The sequence below is a fragment of the Rhinatrema bivittatum genome, chromosome 9 (assembly GCF_901001135.1).
Source record: "Rhinatrema bivittatum chromosome 9, aRhiBiv1.1, whole genome shotgun sequence".
Taxonomy (NCBI): domain Eukaryota; kingdom Metazoa; phylum Chordata; class Amphibia; order Gymnophiona; family Rhinatrematidae; genus Rhinatrema; species Rhinatrema bivittatum.
The window spans coordinates 128986167-129004308 of NC_042623.1; the positions used below are offsets into that span (position 1 = coordinate 128986167).

At 42.7% G+C, this 18142-nt stretch overlaps 1 protein-coding gene across 1 annotated transcript in view; it reads left to right on the forward strand.

The window, feature by feature from the left end:
* The window catches only part of BRAF (B-Raf proto-oncogene, serine/threonine kinase), a 409670-nt gene extending 396778 nt beyond the window's left edge, over positions 1-12892 (forward strand). The window contains 1 exon segment of the mRNA XM_029616061.1: positions 11850-12892. Coding sequence (XP_029471921.1) covers positions 11850-11872 — 23 coding nt within the window. The 3' untranslated portion in view covers positions 11873-12892.
* Positions 12893-18142: the final 5250 nt, after the last annotated feature.

The window sequence follows — 18142 nt, forward strand, 5'->3', positions numbered from 1 at the left end:
ATGAGGAAGGGCCATTGGGGTTGATGGCGCCCAGCTTGCGCACAACACCCTGTCAACCTTTAGCTCTCCTGGGGCCCTTAGTACCGATACCTTCGGTACCATCAGAGGTATCGGTGGCCCCGAATTCTTCCGGTGCCATAGGTTCCACCTTCGATTCCACCGGAGACCGCGTGGCCCCCTGACTTGACACTTAAAGGTGGGCACTCTACCCTCGCATCTCCAGACGTTCAAAGTGAAAGGGATGCTCCCTGTGATCCCTGGGAGATGTTAAAAGTGGTAACTTCTGACTAATTAACTCAATGAATACCAGCTTCAAATAGTTTAAAATAGATTTAATAATGAAGGAAGGCATTGATTCCTTCATGGAGAAGCGACACAAAACAAGTGGAATATAAAGAAGTTACCACTTTTAACAGAAGGGAAGGCATCTTTTTCTTCTACAGACAAATCGGAGGATTTGCCCCGGAGGATCAGACAAATTGGAGTCTTCCCCGGAGGATCGATCTTTTGCGGGGTTCTTTAAGGCCATGGCGGAGTCAGTGCCTTTCCAGCTTTTATCGGAGGAGAATTCTTCACACAAGATGTTGGAGATCCTGCAATTTCTGTGGCTGTTCCAATCCATGACATCTTTAAGGAGCTGGTAGCCCAACCCTGGGAACGGCCCATCTCTATTCCTCCTGTGAATCGCAACACGGACGCAGTCTATCTGGTCCAGCCTACCACCAGTTTTGAGTGTCGGCAGCTCCCTCATCAATCGGTGGTGGTGGAATTGGCCCTAAAAAAAGCAAAGAAGCTTCACACTCATGCCTCGGCCCCCTGGGCCGTGAGCATAGAGCTCTGGAAGCTCTTGAACGCCAAGTGTTTCAGGGCTCTATGTTAGCGGACAGGATCACTTGCTATGAACTCTATATGGGTCAGTACTCCAGGAACCTCTGGAAACAAGCCCAAGAGTTGGGAGAACACCTCCCACAACAATTTCAGGAGGAATTTTAGAAGGTTGTGCAGCAAGGCCTGGAATGTGATAAATACGAGGTCCACTCTGCATATGATGTTTGAGACGGCTATGAGAATTGCCATAGCAGGCATTGGGGCTCGCTGTATGGCTTGGCTTCATGCCTCCAATCTGCACCCCAAAGTCCAGGACTGTCTGGTAGATCTGCCTTGTATGGGTGAAAACCTGTTCAGGGACAGGATTAAAGGGGCGGTGGCACAACTGAAGAACTCACAAGCATAACTCAATTGGTTTACTGGTGTATCTTTCAAAACATTTCAAATAGCCACATTTGAAATATAAATATATATATAATATATTATTTATGTAGGACCCACACTCTCAGAGTTTGTGTATCAATCAAACTCAAAATGGTAATAGGTCAACATGTTCCTGCTTTACTCTTAACTATAGATGCCGATAAGGCGTTTGACCTCGTACACTGGCCGTATCTATTTAAATTAGTAGCTCATATGAAATTTGGCCCCTTATTCATTAAATGGATCACTAAATTGTACGACTCACCAATGGCATGTCTGAAGGTGAATGGGGTTATTCGGAGACTTTCCAGGTGCAAAGAGACCCGCCAGGGGTGTCCTCTTTCACCGCTCCTATTTGCACTCTTTTTAGAGCCATTTGCTATCAGAATTCGCAATAATCCGAAAATCCAAGGTATGGATATAGGTGGCTTTTCCTCAAAATTGGCACTATTCGCCGACGATATCTTGTTCTCCATTTCCGATCCAGATCTGTCTTTGCCAGAGATTGTAGCTGAGATATCGAGGTTGAGTTTGAAATCGAGGTTTAAATTAAATTGAGACAAATCGGAGATTTTTAGTATCTCTGTTCCTCCTGATTAGGTAATAAGTCTTCGGACAGCATACGCATTCAAATGGCCACCCCGAAAGATAAAATACTTGGGGATCTATCTTGGCAGCTTGGAAGACCTCTTCAATTTGAATTACACTCCTTTATTAGTTAAGATCTTCAAAGAATTGGAGGAGTGGTGCAGATACCATATTTCATGGATGGGCAGGAAAGCGGTGCTAAAAATGAATATTTTACCGCGTCTTATATATCTGTTCCAGACCCTCCCGATCACAGTACCACAATCAGAGCTGAAGCGTTGGCAAGGAAGATTGCAGAAATTTATTTGGGGAGACAGTCTCCTTGAGTATCCAGGAAAATATTGAACCTATCAAAAGGTCAAGGAGGTCTAGGGGTCCCTAATTTGCTGTGGAACCATGCGGCAGCTCACGTACCATTTTAGAATGGCACAAGACCCCCAATGGTTAAGATCTGGATAAAATTAGAGCAGGCAATGGTGGGAGATATGCCACTACAAGCACTCATATGGCAACCTCGTACTACCTGGTCACCACTCTGTATGTCTTCATTGCCATTGTGGACTACTCTTTTTTTTTTTTTTTATTATTATTTATTTGTGCAATTTTACAATTATTCAAGAAATCTTGTACAGAAATCAGGAAAAACAATGTATCTTAGTCGGTACTATAACATCAGTATCGTCTAATTTAACCATGTAAAAGTAAATGAAAGGAAAAGAATTTCTCTTATTGTTTCCCTGAAGAGATCCACAAAAAAGAGGACGGATCTTTTTCTTGCGAAATATTTCCTGCTATGGGAAGGAAGCGCAAACCGAGGACATCTTATCCTGCTGATCCCTCGGTGAGCACTCCGTCCGGCCCGATGGACGCCCATGTCACACGCAGCACTCGAGAAGCGGGAGACCAGCTGTTGCAGAGTGGGGGAGGGGAAGTAGAGCTCCCTTCTTTGCCTGGCTCTATGTCACCTTTGAGTCCCGCTGTGAGGACTCCACCGCTAGATCCAGCAGCCGGTAGAGATGCATCACTGACTGGGGAGGATACTCTGAACCGGAGTGGTCATGATTTCCTCTCAGCAGGAGCAGGAGTGCTGCCGACGGCTGCTTCCAGCCCAACAGACGATCAGAGGCACGGCGGTGAAGGAGGAGGAATACCATCGAGGGAAAATGCTATGGCTGCTACTGCTTCTTCCATGAGGGCAATACCATCAATGGTAAGACCTCAGGTTTTTTCCTTTGAAACTTTGTGGGAAGCTATCAATGATATGAGGATAAATATTTTACAACAACTAACTCCAGCAATGGAGCAACTGAGAAGATTTGAAGAGAAGTTAGAGGTGTTTGAAAAGTCAAATATGGAGATAGACCAACAATCAGTTACTATTAGGACTGAGATAAAAATGATTCAGCAAACGCAAGCAACGATTATAAAAGATAATAAAATTATGGGACAAAAGATTGAGAGTCTAGAGAACTATGCAAAAAACAGGAATGTTAGATATATAGATTTCCCACAGTTACCAGTGAGATCGTCAAGGGAAGTTTTTAATAGATATATGCTTGAAACATTAAAAATCCCAGCTGATCAAAGTCCAATGATTTTGAAATCATTTTATTTACCAAAGCCCAGAACACCGGCAGAAAATCAAGGAAATGGATTAGAGATGGAAGCACAAGCGATTGACCAACCTCTGAATATAACAGCATTGCTGGAAACATCGGATACTGAAATGGCTGTTCCTGCAACTTTGATTGTGATTTTTGCCTCAGAGATAGACACTTTTGAGACTGAGTATAAAACACAGAAATGAGAGATTTCTTGGTTTAATGGTCCAAGCCTTTCCTGACTTGTCCCGTGAGACACAGAAGAAAAGGAAGGCCTTTCTCCTTTTGAGACCTCAGGTCTTGTTAATTGGGGCTAGATATTTCCTTAAATTTCCATGCAAGTGTGTGGTTAAATATTTGCAAAATACTTATGTTTTTTTCGATCCACCCCAGTTAACACAGTTCTTAGTTGGTAAGATGCCACTGGCCATAGACGATGTACCCTGAAGGATCCCCTATACCTCACATATAAATAAATATGGGGTGCTGTTAATAATCCGGAATTACCTGTAATTTGTTTATGACTATATTGTGTGTGGACTACTCTTAATATGTGGGATAAGTGGAAGGGGAGATTTATGGGCTCTAAAGTTTACTCCTCAAAATCCTCTCTTTGCCATAATTTGGCTTTTCAACCGGGGATCCACTCAAAAGCCTTTGCTTCTTGGAAGGCCAGACAGATTGACACTATAGCACAAATTTGGGGACCCTAGGGGATGTATTCTTTCGAGGATATATGTAGTAGATATGGACTAAGTACTTGTGACCAGTTTCAATATCTACAGCTTTGGCATTTCTTACTCTCGACACAGGTACGGGGAAGTCTGCACCAAGGGGTAACCTTTTTCGAAGGGCTCTGTAGGGGGGCCAACAAAGTGTCTAAGGTTATTTCAAACTTATATGGGTTCCTGAACTAAAATCCATTGGATAAACCCCATTTTGCTAAGGCGTGGGAAAAAGATCTAGGAGTGGAATTGGAACCGGAGGGATGGTGAGACATTTACCAGGGACTGGGAAGGGGACTGATTGCATCTTCCTTAAAAGAAAACTGTTACACATTGTTATATCGCTGGCATTACAGTCCTATGTATTTGCATAAAATCTACCTGACCTAATCAGGGGTATGCTGGAAGGGTTGCCAACAAGATGGAACTTACATTCATATGTGGTGGTCGTACCCATATATTCAACAGATTTGGCAGCAGGTGTTTAAATGGTTATCAGAGATGAGCCCCTCGGATGTGAGATACAATTCTTGCCAGGCTTTGTTGTATGTTTCTGAGACCATAATGGCACAATCCACTAAGCACCTGGATTACTATGTCTTTGTTGCAGCTCAATCGGGCGGATTTTAAAAGCCCTGCTCGTGTAAATCCGCCCGGATTTACGCGAGCAGGGCCTTGCGCGCCGGCGTGCCTATTTTGCATAGGCTGCCGGCACGCGCAGAGCCCCGGGACGCACGTAGGTCCCGGGGTTTTCTGAAGGGGGCGTGTCGGGGGCGGGGCCGAACGATGCAGCGTTTTGGGGGCGGGACGTGGCGTTTTGGGGGCGGGCCCGGGGCGTGGTTTCAGCCCGGGGCATTTCGGGGCATGGCCGCGCCCTCCGGAACCGCCCCCGGGTCGAGTCTCGGCGCGCCAGCAGCCCGCTGGCGCGCGTGGATTTACGTCTCCCTCCGGGAGGCATAAATCCATGGATAAAGGTATGGGGGGGTTTAGATAGGGCCGGGGGGTGGGTTAGGTAGGGGAAGGGAGGGGAAGGTGAGGGGAGGGCGAAAGAAAGTTCCCTCTGAGGCCGCTCCAATTTCGGAGCGGCCTCAGAGGGAACGGTGACAGGCTGCGCGGCTCGGCGCACGCCGGCTGCCCAAAATCGGCAGCCTTGCGCGCGCCAATCCAGGATTTTAGAAGATACGCGCGTATCTTATAAAATCCAGCGTACTTTTGTTTGCGCCTGGTGCGCAAACAAAAGTACGAGAACGCGCTTTTTTTAAAAATCTACCCCAATGTGTTTTAGCTAAATATTGGGGAACCCCTGCTATACCCCAATTATCTGAGGTACAGAAGACTGCTTTTGATCATTTTGTTTATGCCAGTTGATCACTGCTAGCAATTTGGCGGATGCATAGTACAAAATTAATTTGTGCGCCCCTAGACCCCCCTGCTCCTTAGGCTGAAACAGGACTCTCCTGGCTACCTGATGAGGTTGTTTCCAAATGAAAGAAAACAGATGTTTCTGCCATTTTTTCAAAAGCTTACTAGGAATCAGAATGGCAACGTCTGGAACAAATAAAAAGTGGTAATATGTTAATTTTTACAGTGGCCAAACGAACGAACCAAGAGAGCCCCAGGTATTCCCACACTCACCATCTTGAAAGACAGTTTTTACCATGTGGGCATAGTTAATTGTAAACAAATCATCCACATTTTGGCCCCCAAAAATCCTCAAATATTTAAGATGGCCGGAGGCCCACTTGAAAGGAAAAGCCCGCTGGAGGACTAATAAATCTGCAGGAGGGACCGATACATTCAGAATTTCAGACTTTTCAAAATTAATTTTAAACCCAGAAACCTGGCTAAAACCTTGAAGTTCACTTATCACTGCCCTAAGGTATAATTCTGGTTGAGATAAGGTAAACATAATGTCGGCGAATAGGAAAAGCTTGTACATCCCCCTCTCCAATTCTAACCCCCAGGATAGCATCAATACCCCGAATCCTGAACGTTAACAGTTCTAAAAAGATGGCAAATAAAAGAGGTGACAAAGGGCACCCTTGCCTAGTGCGTGACTCAGTGAACAAAAAAGTGTTCAGAGTATTCGTCGTTGACTTTAACATGCGCCTGAGGGCAATCATAAAGTTTAAGAATCCATGTAATAAAACAATGACCAAAGTGCATTTTTTTCAGGACCTTAAATAGAATCTCCCGATGCACCATATCAAATACTTTCTCAGCACTGATAGACAATAGAACATTCGGAGCATCACCCCTGCAAGAAACCACAAAATATCCACAATCTTGTGGATGTTAGCGGTCATTCGATGAGGGATAAAGCCTGCCTGATCCATGTGAATCAAGCTACTAATAAATGTGTTCAACCGATTCGTAAGCACTTTGGCCAGTATTTTAAGATAAAGTGAAATTGGCCTATATGAGCCACACAAGGTTGGTTCCATCTCAGGTTTAGCCAATACAGTAATCTCCACTAAATTGATACCCCCAGGAAGAGAAGCTCCTGTTCTTAAGGCATGAAACATGTTAGTCAAAGGAGCTGCTATTTGAGCTGCAAAAACTTTATAAAATTTGGGAGAAAAGCCATTGAGGCCCAGAGATTTATTAACTTTCAGGTCCTTAATGACCTGTAAAACTTCTACCGATTGAATCTCGCTACCTGGAGATAACTGAATCTCGCTACCTGGAGATAACTGGGCAAATCTAAGTCCCCCCAAAAAAATCATCAGTGTCCTTCATCTGAATACCAGAATCATAGCTGTACAATTCACTGTAATTTTGAGCAAACCGGTGTCTGATATCCATAGTCGAGGTTAACAGTTGACATCTTAAATCTTTAACTTTGGTAATATGATTCATGCATTCCTGGGACTTCAACTGGCAGGCCAATAATCTCCCCGCTTTGTTGCCCCATTCGAAGTGTACCTGTTTAGTCAAATTTAACTGTGCAAGAATATCAGCATCCAATGCCCACAAATCCTCTCTGAGAGATAGGATCTGAGAATAAACGGATGTCTTAGAATGCTGTATATGCTGAGGTTCAAGTGCAGACAGATTAGAAAGCAGCACATTTTTCGAACACGCTTTCTCCTTTTTCTGAAAAGACCTCCGAGAAATAAAACGGCCCCACAAAATAGTTTTTTTTTTTGTTTGTAATATTTTTTATTCATATACAACCAAATATCTCATAAAACAAGAATAATACAAAAGTAACATCAAACAGCTTACATACTTGGTTGTTCTCTATACAAGGTGGTCTAATGGATAGATTGTCCCATCACCAATCCGACCAACAAATAGATACTTGAAGAATAACAAGATAACGAGGTCTACAAATCCCACAGTATTGTCTCCACCCGTAGTCCCTTCCCAGCCCAGTCCATCCCCCCCTCCTTCCCCTTTTCAGCACCTTAATCTTACAGGGTAACGCATATCAGTAAACATAACAGTAAACAGAACCGTCACCGTACTAGGACAGTTTGCAAGAATGTTGTGGCACCAAAACATATTCACATGGTTAGCCATACTTCTAAAGACAGTATTCGTAATACTCTTACAGAGTAACATTGCAAATTGGAGATTGAAGTTCAGCCAGCGCTACTCGGAGCAGCAGGCTGGCGTAGATCTTTTGGCATTAATTTCAAGAATGGTTGCCAGATGGTAGTAAACAACAGCTGTTTTTTCTTGGAAAGTAACGAAATAGATTTCTGTTCTAGAAGGTATAAGTCCAACATGGCATCCAGCCATTCCTTCAGTGACGGAACCGTTGGCGATATCCAATGACGGAGAATGACCCGCAGAGTGATTAATCGGCTTTTATGCAATAGATGAGAGTGGAGACCCGTGATTCCGCCAGGCCGAATAGGAATCCCCAATATGCATAAGGATGCTCCCAACGTCACAGTACTATATTGAGCCCCTCCAATACACTGGAGAATGGAGTCCCAAAACTTGCGTATAGGCTCGCAAGTCCACAGACAGTGTACAAGAGTAGCATTGGGTTGATGGCATTTATGGCAGGTATGAGTGTTGGAAATTCCTGCTAGAAAGGCTTTCCACGGCCAGATAATCACAAAATAGTTTTAAGATATTCCCAAAGAACAACAGGGGACATTCCATCCACATTATTAAATAAAATATATTTCTTAATCACCCCTTGTAATGTGGTACAAAACAATTCATCAGCCATTAAGGAATTGTTAAGCCTCCAAAACCGGCACCCTGCATCCAAATCGGTGAGAGATAGCACCAACCAAACCAGGATGTGGTCAAACCACCTTATGACCCCAATATCCATACCAACTATCTGAGAGGATATTAGCTTGTCCACTCAAAGATGATCTATCCGGGAATACACCCGGTGAGTGTTAGAATAAAAGTATAATTCCGCAATTTAGGAATCCGGTGTCTCTAAATATCAACCATGCCCCATTTAGTCATTAACTGCTTAAATTGACATCTGGGTCCCCTCGGCATTTGACCCCCTCCCCCAAAAGAGTTATCTAATTGAGGGGCCATAGATAAGTTAAAATCACCACCTATAATCAGCTTCCCCTCCACCCATTTATCAAGTATCATGGCTAAGACCTCAAAAAAAGGGCTTTGGTCATGATTGGGTGTATAAACATTATCCAGAGTTAAGCATTCGCCCCCCACTTCAATGACAAGAATAATGTATCTTCCCAGAGGATCACCATAGCTCCTTGTTATGTGACACACAAACTGGACGGAAAAAAGAATGCCCACTCCTGCATATTTGTGTCCTTGAGAAGCCACCGCAAATAATTTTTGTGGTAGGTGGACAGAACCATTAGGTACTCATGCCTCTCGAATAAAGGCTATAGTCACCTTCTGGTCTACTAAGTCCACATATAATAGTTTCCTCTTCCTATAGGTATTGAGACCCTTTATGTTCAAGGAAAATATTTTTATAGAGGCCATTGTAGTAGTCTTAAAAGGATAGTAGGGTAGGCTCCCAGCAAATCCCCTCCTAATCCCAACATAAAAATAAGTTCAAATTCTGAAGGTGTCCCACCAGTACACACCCAACACCCAAACTCAAGGTCCATTAGCATGTGGCCTGGTTCTCCACAACACCCTGAAAGCATTTTCAACAAAGAAAGCCCATACTCAAACACCCCTCCTCCCACACACCCCTCTCCCTAGAAAGGACCTGCTCATACTCTGAGCAGAAGATATTTATTGGGGTAACTGTAAGGCCCCAAGACCCCCTCCCCAGCAGCCTAAGCATAGCAGAAACCTGCTTATAAATGAAAAATGAAAAAATCAGCTCTCAAATACACAGCACAATAGACTAACTGCCCATGCTAAACCGCCTAAAGGCAGAGATAAACTAAGCTAACAGTATCAGGCAGACATAATCAAAACATTGAGTCCTGGTTTGCAGAAGGGCCACCCGACTGCCACTGGAGATATCGACCTCCTTTCTCCACATGCTGCCAGCTAGGCCGATCTTCCCTGTGCGTTGTTGTGGGAGTGTTCGTCGCTGAAGGAGTAGGAAGCTCAAAACCCAGTTCCGCTAAAATGGCCTTAGCTTCCTCCACTGATTTAGCTTTGCGGGTGGATTCCTGCACCATGAACGCCAAGCCAAAAGGATAAAGCCACCAGTACCGGCAATTTTCTTTATGCAAAAGCACTGTTACAGACCTCATCTCGAAGCGCTTGCATATGATTACAGAGGATAGGTCTGCAAAAACAAACACTTGATGGGAGTTCCAGACCCAAGCTTTATTTTTCTGTACTATATTAAAGATCTTATCCTTTGCTGCAAATGAGTGAAAGCACACTAGGTTGTCCTGGGGGGCGGTTAGTTTTCTGTGGCAATATCAGTAAGCCAGGGATAGGCCGAGGCATCCTCAGTCATGTAAAAAGGCACAGAACTGCAGGATCTCATTTCTGCAATATGAGTTTTCCACATTCTCTGCAATGCCCCGAAAGCAGAGGTTACAACGCCGTGATTTATTGTCCATACCTTCCAGTTTGTCAGCGACAGCAGTGTTATCGGTCCTCAGTGTATCATACTGCTTGTGCAATTCCTCAATCTGTATAGCATGTGCATCCAGAATCGTGCCGTTCTCATTCATGTGGTGGCCTGTTTCCAGGAGCTCTTTCCTCAGCTCCGACATCAGTGCAGTCGTCTTGGCTTTATTTGTTTTAATGTCTTTATTGAATAGCACAAAACCATTCGCGAAATTCTGCTCGCGATGGTAAGTCTGAAGCCAGATGCGAAGGAGAGAGAGAGCTACGAAACGGTCTTCTGCAGCCAGATCAGGTCCGCTCGCAGGCCTCACGGTGCCATCGCCACTGCCAAATCTTCCCCAGCCTTCGAAAAGGAAAACTTGTTTTAGATCTATAGTTTTCTATTTGGCAGTCATATCTACTCTTTTTGCTGCGGTCCAAAGCAAAAGATGCGACAAATTCCCCCACAGACTGCTGCAATAAAGTTGTAAAATGGCTTTCGGAAGACAAGAGCTCTGTTTCAGGCAGCCATTAAGCTTGGTGACATCAGCAAACCCCCCCTGGTCACGATTTTTGTTATTGTCTCATTTCTTGATCAAAGAGAACACAGCTTAGACTGCACATTTTCACTGATTTGTATCAGTGTGAATAAGTCTTTGCAATCAGCAAATCAAGCAGATGTCAACACACAAGCAGCCACAAGGTTATATTTTTACACAGTTCATACTATCATTATAGATGTTCTTAAAATTTTTTAAGAATAGCTTGGACCTCTGATGTTATTTGTTAAGAACATATAGTGCAATGCTGGGAGAAGCCTGCATTATTACTTTAGCATACTAGGTTGGCAGTCCTTACTCTGACTGTATCCAGAAATCCACTCTGCATACCTTAAGGTACATTTTTAGTGAAATGCAAGAAGTATGGGACTATAACTGCCTTTTCACTATTTATTCATCTCTTTTCATTCTCTTAGTCTCCGGATCCTGCTTGCACTTCAGGAAATCATCTTTCCTCCTGGAAGGTCTGAGGGCTCTGACCTTGAGCCTTAGACACCTCCCAAGATGCAAGGCTGAACAAAAGAACAAGAGCCAAAGTGGGCTCAATGAGTTTTGTTAAATACCCACCTTTACACGATACCTCATTGGAAAGTGTCAGGGCATAGCCACTACACACATTCTTAGGGTCCTTTGTTTTCAGTTATATTTTCCCTAAGAATTTATCAGTATTTATTACAGCAAGAGCAAAAATATTTACCTTGAAAAATGTTGATTTCTACTGATTTCTTCTGTGTTTGTTCTAGATATAATAAGCACTGATAAGTTCCTGAGTCAAATAAAATAAAACTGAAAACATTCTGCATCTGTGAAGACTGATGCATATATAGTAAGGGACACATGGTAACACAATCATGTCATGTATTATAAGATTTAAATCTCTGAGTTCAGGTGGTTTCATCTTTGCTGAAATGGTTTATCACCTGATGCCCTTACTGTAATTACCATGTTGACATTATAATAGATTGTTTAACGTCTTATTTATTGGATTTTTGATTAGAGAATATAAACCGAATTTCTGTATGATATGTATATTCTCAATATGGGATTTTCATCCCATTTAGGCTTTCTGTAATGTTGAGTCTGTCTTCAGCTTCAATTATTGTATGTAACTTTTTTTAACTGAGTTTCTTTGCCTTTTTCTACAGGAGAATTTGCAGCCTTCAAGTAGTCACCACCACCACAACACCTCCCTCACTTTTTAAGTCTTGTGGCCCCATTCTGTCTTAACACCAAGACATGATTCTGCTCCTCAAAACATAAAATAAAACACTGAAACTAAATTTGAGCAGAATGAACTTGACTGTCCAGGAAATGGGATCACTCTCTCTTTAGAAGCCCGAACACTCTTCTTGCATTGTCTTCTCTTCAACATTCAAATCTCCATGTACGTTCAGAGAAGCAGAACATACCATTTCTAGGAACAAAGGGCATGTATTTTGACCTTTTGGCAATTGGGCATAATGGAAAGGAAACATGCAGTTTAGGGAACTGGCTTTGGAAGATCCACTAATTATTTCAACTTATATCAAAAAAGCAGCAGATTCTCTGAGAGAAAACAACTTGGCACTAAAAGAATGAACCTTAAGATGAGCACTCCTCATGACTGGGATTGTTGCTGTGCTTTATTAAATTATTGGATTACATGCAGTATTTCTTTTGGTCTGGCACAAAGATGGATGCATGTGCCATTCAAAGATGCTACATTTTAATTTTGTTCCAGTTAATTTATACTTTTTCTTCTCATTTTGGAAGAGGAAAAGATTTTATGGGCATGAGGAAGAAGCCCTTTCTAGAAAAGCAGAAGCTGCATTATTTTTCCCAAAATGATGCTTTTGCTTGTCTAAATGAGTCTCTTTCTGATCTCTCTTGCTGTTATCTTACAAAAAAATTGAAATTCATTTTCACATAGGTCCAGCAACAAACTAAAGGTGCACATGGAGCAACTGATTGTAATTATATCTGTCTTACTGCTCCAGGACAGATTTTGTTGGCAGAGATTTCTTAGTTTGCAGGTCTGCACTTTGAAACCATTCACAAATTGGTTTCTTGTCTTTGTTTTCTTTGTTATTTTTGTCTTGTAAATATTGTATTTTCAGTCAGAGTATAATACAATAAGTAACTAATGGTGGCAAATTGGCCCCAAAGAAAACTTGCAAATTAAGCATTGTAAACCTTCTGAAACACTGAACGGGAAATCTATTTTTGGAGATTGCCTGTATTATAAACCAAGAAATCTCTAGTCAATGTATCTTCTAAATGAACAGAAACATTTTGAAATATGTATTTTTTTCTTTTTCAATACAATAAGGTTTACAATAGCAGTATTATAATCCAGAGAAGAATCTCTAGGAGCTAGTAAATTTTGGGAGGAAAAAGGGCAAGTGACATAATCTCATGTCTTTTGACCCTTCTCTCACTTCGCTCTTTTAGGTAATACTGCTTAATGCTAAAAGTTCTTTTTTGTTATTTAAGAAAAAGGGTTCTGCCTTTTATAGGCATATTTGGATTTTGTTTTAAATCATTTTTTTCTCACAGTTAAATGTTCTCATAAAAACTTATGTAAATGATGAACATCTTTTGACTTAAGCAAATGATTTGATTTTAAACAATTCGGGTATGCTATTCACTAAACCTGCACTGATCCTTCTGTGCCTCTTGCTTTCACTGATTCATTTGATTGGTATCAGTCTTCCTTCTTTCATTATCCAGATTTTGCAGCCAGAACTCAAGGTTGTTCCAACTGAATTATTTATTTTTTTTCTTTTCATTTCTAGGCTCCAAAACCAATTAACTTTTTTATGTTCAAAACCATGACCAATATACCAGCACATCGTTTACTTCCAGTTGAATAATATGCTGTACAATTTTTGTAAAGCTGGTTTTAGATAGATAATATTTAAGGGGCCTGATTTTCAAAGTTATTTACATTCCTGAAACTACATTTTATGTGTATAATTGGCTGTTATAAAAGAACTCATGCTCGGTTCACATAAAAGTATTCACATAAACCAATTTCATCCATGCTTTTATGTGAACTGGAGATAGTTGGGGGCAGTGTTGGGACTTTTGCATATGTGTATATTTTAATAATTATTGGGTACATTTTTAAAGCCTGGCGTGCACAAATACCGGGAGAAACACACGTGGCCAGGCTGTGCGCACACTGAGCGCATTTTCAAAACAGCCTGGCTATGTGCGTTTCTCCCAGGATGCGCAGAAGTGCTGGGGTCTGTGAAAGGGGCGGAGCAAGGGCCAGCAGCCATTAGGCCCTGTCCCGGAGAAGCGCGCACCAGCAGCTGGCCGGCGCATGGAACTTACTTCACCTCCGAAGAGGAAGTAAGTTTTAAAACAAAAAAATTTGAATAGTTAAGTGGGGATTAGGGGTCAGGGCAGAAAGGGGAAAAGGAAGGAAGGGTAGTTAGGGGATAGGGAAGTTCCATCCCAGTCCGCGTGCACTGATATAAAATTGGGTGCACATGTGTGCGCGGGTATCGTATTTTATAACATGCGCACAGCAACACACACAAGTTATAAAATTGGCGCCTTTGAAAATCTACTCCTATGTGCATAAATTAATCTGCTGCACATGTCATGTAGTTGATAGAGCAGGCATAACTTTCTGTAAGTTAATTTGTGCACATTTCATGCCACTTACCCAGAAATTTTCAAAGCAAACCTACGCACATAAGTTTGTTTTGAAAATTTGTGTTAAAGTCTACGTGTAAAAGGTATGCACATTTTTTTTTAATATTCCTTTTTGTAACAACTCAAAGCAGACTACATTCAGGTACTGTAGGTATTTCCCTATCCACAGAGGGCTCACAATCTAAATGGGTCATTTACTAAAGGTTTTGGCCCATTTTGTGTCTATGGAAAAAATGCTTAGTAAATAGGGCCCTATGTTTATACTTGAGTAATGGAGGATACAGTGACTTGCCCAAGGTCTTAAGAAGTGTCAGCAGGATTTGAACCCTGGTTTGCAGCCTGCTGCTCTAAACACTAGGCTGCTCCTTCTCCAACACACAGTTATAAAATTGTTCCTCCTATGTCAGGTACTGGTCTGCAAAAATTGGATCATGTAAGACAAAACATAGAAATGCTTTCTCTGTGGAGCTCATACCTTTTGCTATTCTTCTTGTCAGTAACTGTCCTCTTTCCTTTGCCATGATGTGGAAAGTTGGTTACTGTTTTTTCAGTTCTCTCTTCTTGTTTTCAGAGTTAAAAGTGGAGTATAAAAGGTTCTGCAGCTGTTATGAAGCCAGCTTCTTGCTTGTCAGACTAGAGGGAAATATGACGTCAGCTCTGCAATGAGTTTCCTAACCAGTTATATGTGGATTGTATACTTGCAGTTCCTCAACCTCTGCATGTGCCACTACTGCATCCCTACCCGGCTTGTCCAGCCTGTCCACCCCAACCCCTCCCCCCTAGCCTTTTGTGACACAAAGAACACACTCAGTGCTTTCAAAATTTGATATTTATTTGGTTACAATAAGTCTGCAGCAATCACAAATCAGCAATCAAATTTTCAATCATGTAATCAATGACAAACCTGACTAAACTAGTGAATAACCCCTGGGCTGGCTGAGCCTCTGCCCATATAAACTTCATCCCACTGAAAAACCGTTAACACTTAATCAAGTACCATTAACAACATGGTGATGGCCATAGAAGTCTGAACCCATCACATAAATCATAGTCAACGTAGAGGGTAGAGCTGTTGAAACTTGGGCTCTGGCACCAGTTCTCAGCATTGGACTTCTGGTCCGTTGAAGCACTACAGATGCAACAAAATTACTCAGAGGATAGACTTTGGGTGGCCATTGAAGTGCACCAAATTGCTGACTTAATTCATACAATGCATGTAATATGGAAGACAGGAAATTACTTTACTGCATGTCCCTGCCCATAACATTCTCAACATACCACTAAGTGTGGATCATGCACTGCCATCCCTGCCACAGCCTGAGAGCCCCCCACTGTTCACATTGCAAACATGTAACCATAAGCCCTCTATTGCCTCCTGCAAATTGCTAATAAAAATGTCTAGTCCCACATTGGCCAAGTGAACCCCATCAGGCCTGTACTGCCCAGGGCAGCTTTCATCGATAATGTCATGTTATACAAGAACCCCCAATGGAACCCATACATTTTTGCATCCACCTGTTCAGCTTTCTATAGGTTTAGGCAACGACATAATGTGATCTCTCATCATGCCACACCCTACGCAGGATGATGAAGGAACAGACAATGAATAAACCAGCAGTAGAGATACTTTTTGTTTTTTCTGTACTAATTCCTTACTGAGGAGCTCTGTGATTTCATTTCATCTTAAATGGAGGATAATGGCCCAAGGGCCAGACTGCGACTTTTTCATCTGCAACATCAATGGCAGTAGCTGGTCCCACCGCATCCACATTAGTGATAAGCCACTGCTTGTCAAGCCCAAGAATTCTCCCAGTGGTTTCAATAATGCTCTCCTTTGGGCCCAGTGAATAAATGAGTGCACGCAAATCCAGATTCAGTGGGGGCCCAGCACATTACTTGCAGTGGAGCAAATAGGAAATAATACATATATTATTCGCATTAGAGTGCAGTACTACTCAAAATTAAGGCCTAATATATAATTTGTATCACCCAGACCGCCACTCGCCAAAAGGCACAATTTGGTCCAGAGGCAGGCCCAGATCAGCTGTTGTAGTAGCTACCCCATCTGAAATGAATGAATGGCGTACTCTGATACATCCAATCCCAGGCTAACCAAACATTTCTTTAATATTCTTGCAAGCTGGCATCTTGATAGTGGATGACCATCCTCATGAGCTAGCAGAAAAATTCCACCCTGAGGCCTCTGTATCATATATTTGTGTAAAACGTTTACTGGACAAGTCTTGCAGCTAGGGAGGTACTGTAGCATTATCTGCTGGCCCTGCCCCTGCTGGTCAGTTTTGGACCTGCGAATTAGCATCACCACTCTGTCCTTATCATATGAACAAGTCACTTAACCAGAAGCCTGCCGACTCTCTGGCATAGGAGGACTGAGTGACCAATTCGCTAACCCAGAAGGCACTTAAAAAAAAAAAGCCAGAGAAAATGTGCAGCGAAAAAGGTAAGCTTCATACACATTACAGCACCTAAGATGGACCACCTCCAATAGTGCCTACAAACACTCATGTATAAGAGTGGAGGAGTGGTTAGGGCAGCGGGCTATGAACCAGGAGACTAGGGTTCAAGTCCCACTGTCGCTCCTTGTGACCTTGAGCAAGTTGCTTTACCCTCCCTTGCCTCAGATACAAACTTAGATTGTGAGCCCTCTGGGGATAGGGAAATACCTGAATTTAATCCACTTTGAAGTGCTGAAAAAGTGCGAAAAGTGGAATATTAAAACAAAAAAATTTAAATCTTCTTACAAGCCCATCTATGCATCATACATTGTATGACAAAATTACCCTAGAGAAAAAAAACTGATTCCCGCAAACTGACATGACACTGCTGATCTAGACCTTCCTTTCTCTTTGCAAAACAGAATATATTGAATAACAGAGTTAATCCTAGGAGGGAACTGAAGATGCAACCTGCTACTTGACAAACTTGTGAAATTCCATCAGGGCACTGAAGTATCAATTCTGAGTAGCTAGGGTTAGAGAATTCATCAATATGTCCCAAGCAGTGTTTGACCAAGTTTCCATACTTGTTGAGGAGGGGCAGTACCTTCTACCTCCTGTGCAAGATGCCAGGTATCTGAAATATGACCACTTAAAATGGAAAAGGGCATCAGCAATGGCATTTCTTTCTCCGGGCACATGCAAAGCTCCTGAACACTACTTCCTTGAGCAGACTGGCAACTCTTCCTTGAGCAGACTGGCAACTCTCGGCATCCTGGCCTGTTGATGGCTTCCACCACCACCATATTATCAGACCTAAAAATTACAGATTTTGTGCGTAATCTGTCACCCCAAATGTGTAGAGCTACTAGGGATGTGAATCGTTTTAGGACGATTAAAATTATCGTCCGATAATTTTAATATCGTCTTAAACCGTTATGGAACACAATACAATAGAGATTCTAACGATTTATCGTTATAAATCGTTAGAATCGTGAGCCGGCACACTAAAACCCCTTAAAACCCACCCCCGACCCTTTAAATTAAATCCCCCACCCTCCCGTACCCCCCCCCCAATGACTTAAATAACCTGCGGGTCCAGCGGCGGTCCGGAACGGCAGCGGTCCAGAACGGGCTCCTGCTCCTGAATCTTGTTGTCTTCAGCCGGCGCCATTTTCCAAAATGGCGCCGAAAAATGGCGGCGGCCATAGACGAACACGATTGGACGGCAGGAGGTCCTTCCGGACCCCCGCTGGACTTTTGGCAAGTCTCGTGGGGGTCAGGAGGCCCCCCACAAGCTGGCCAAAAGTTCCTGGAGGTCCAGCGGGGGTCAGGGA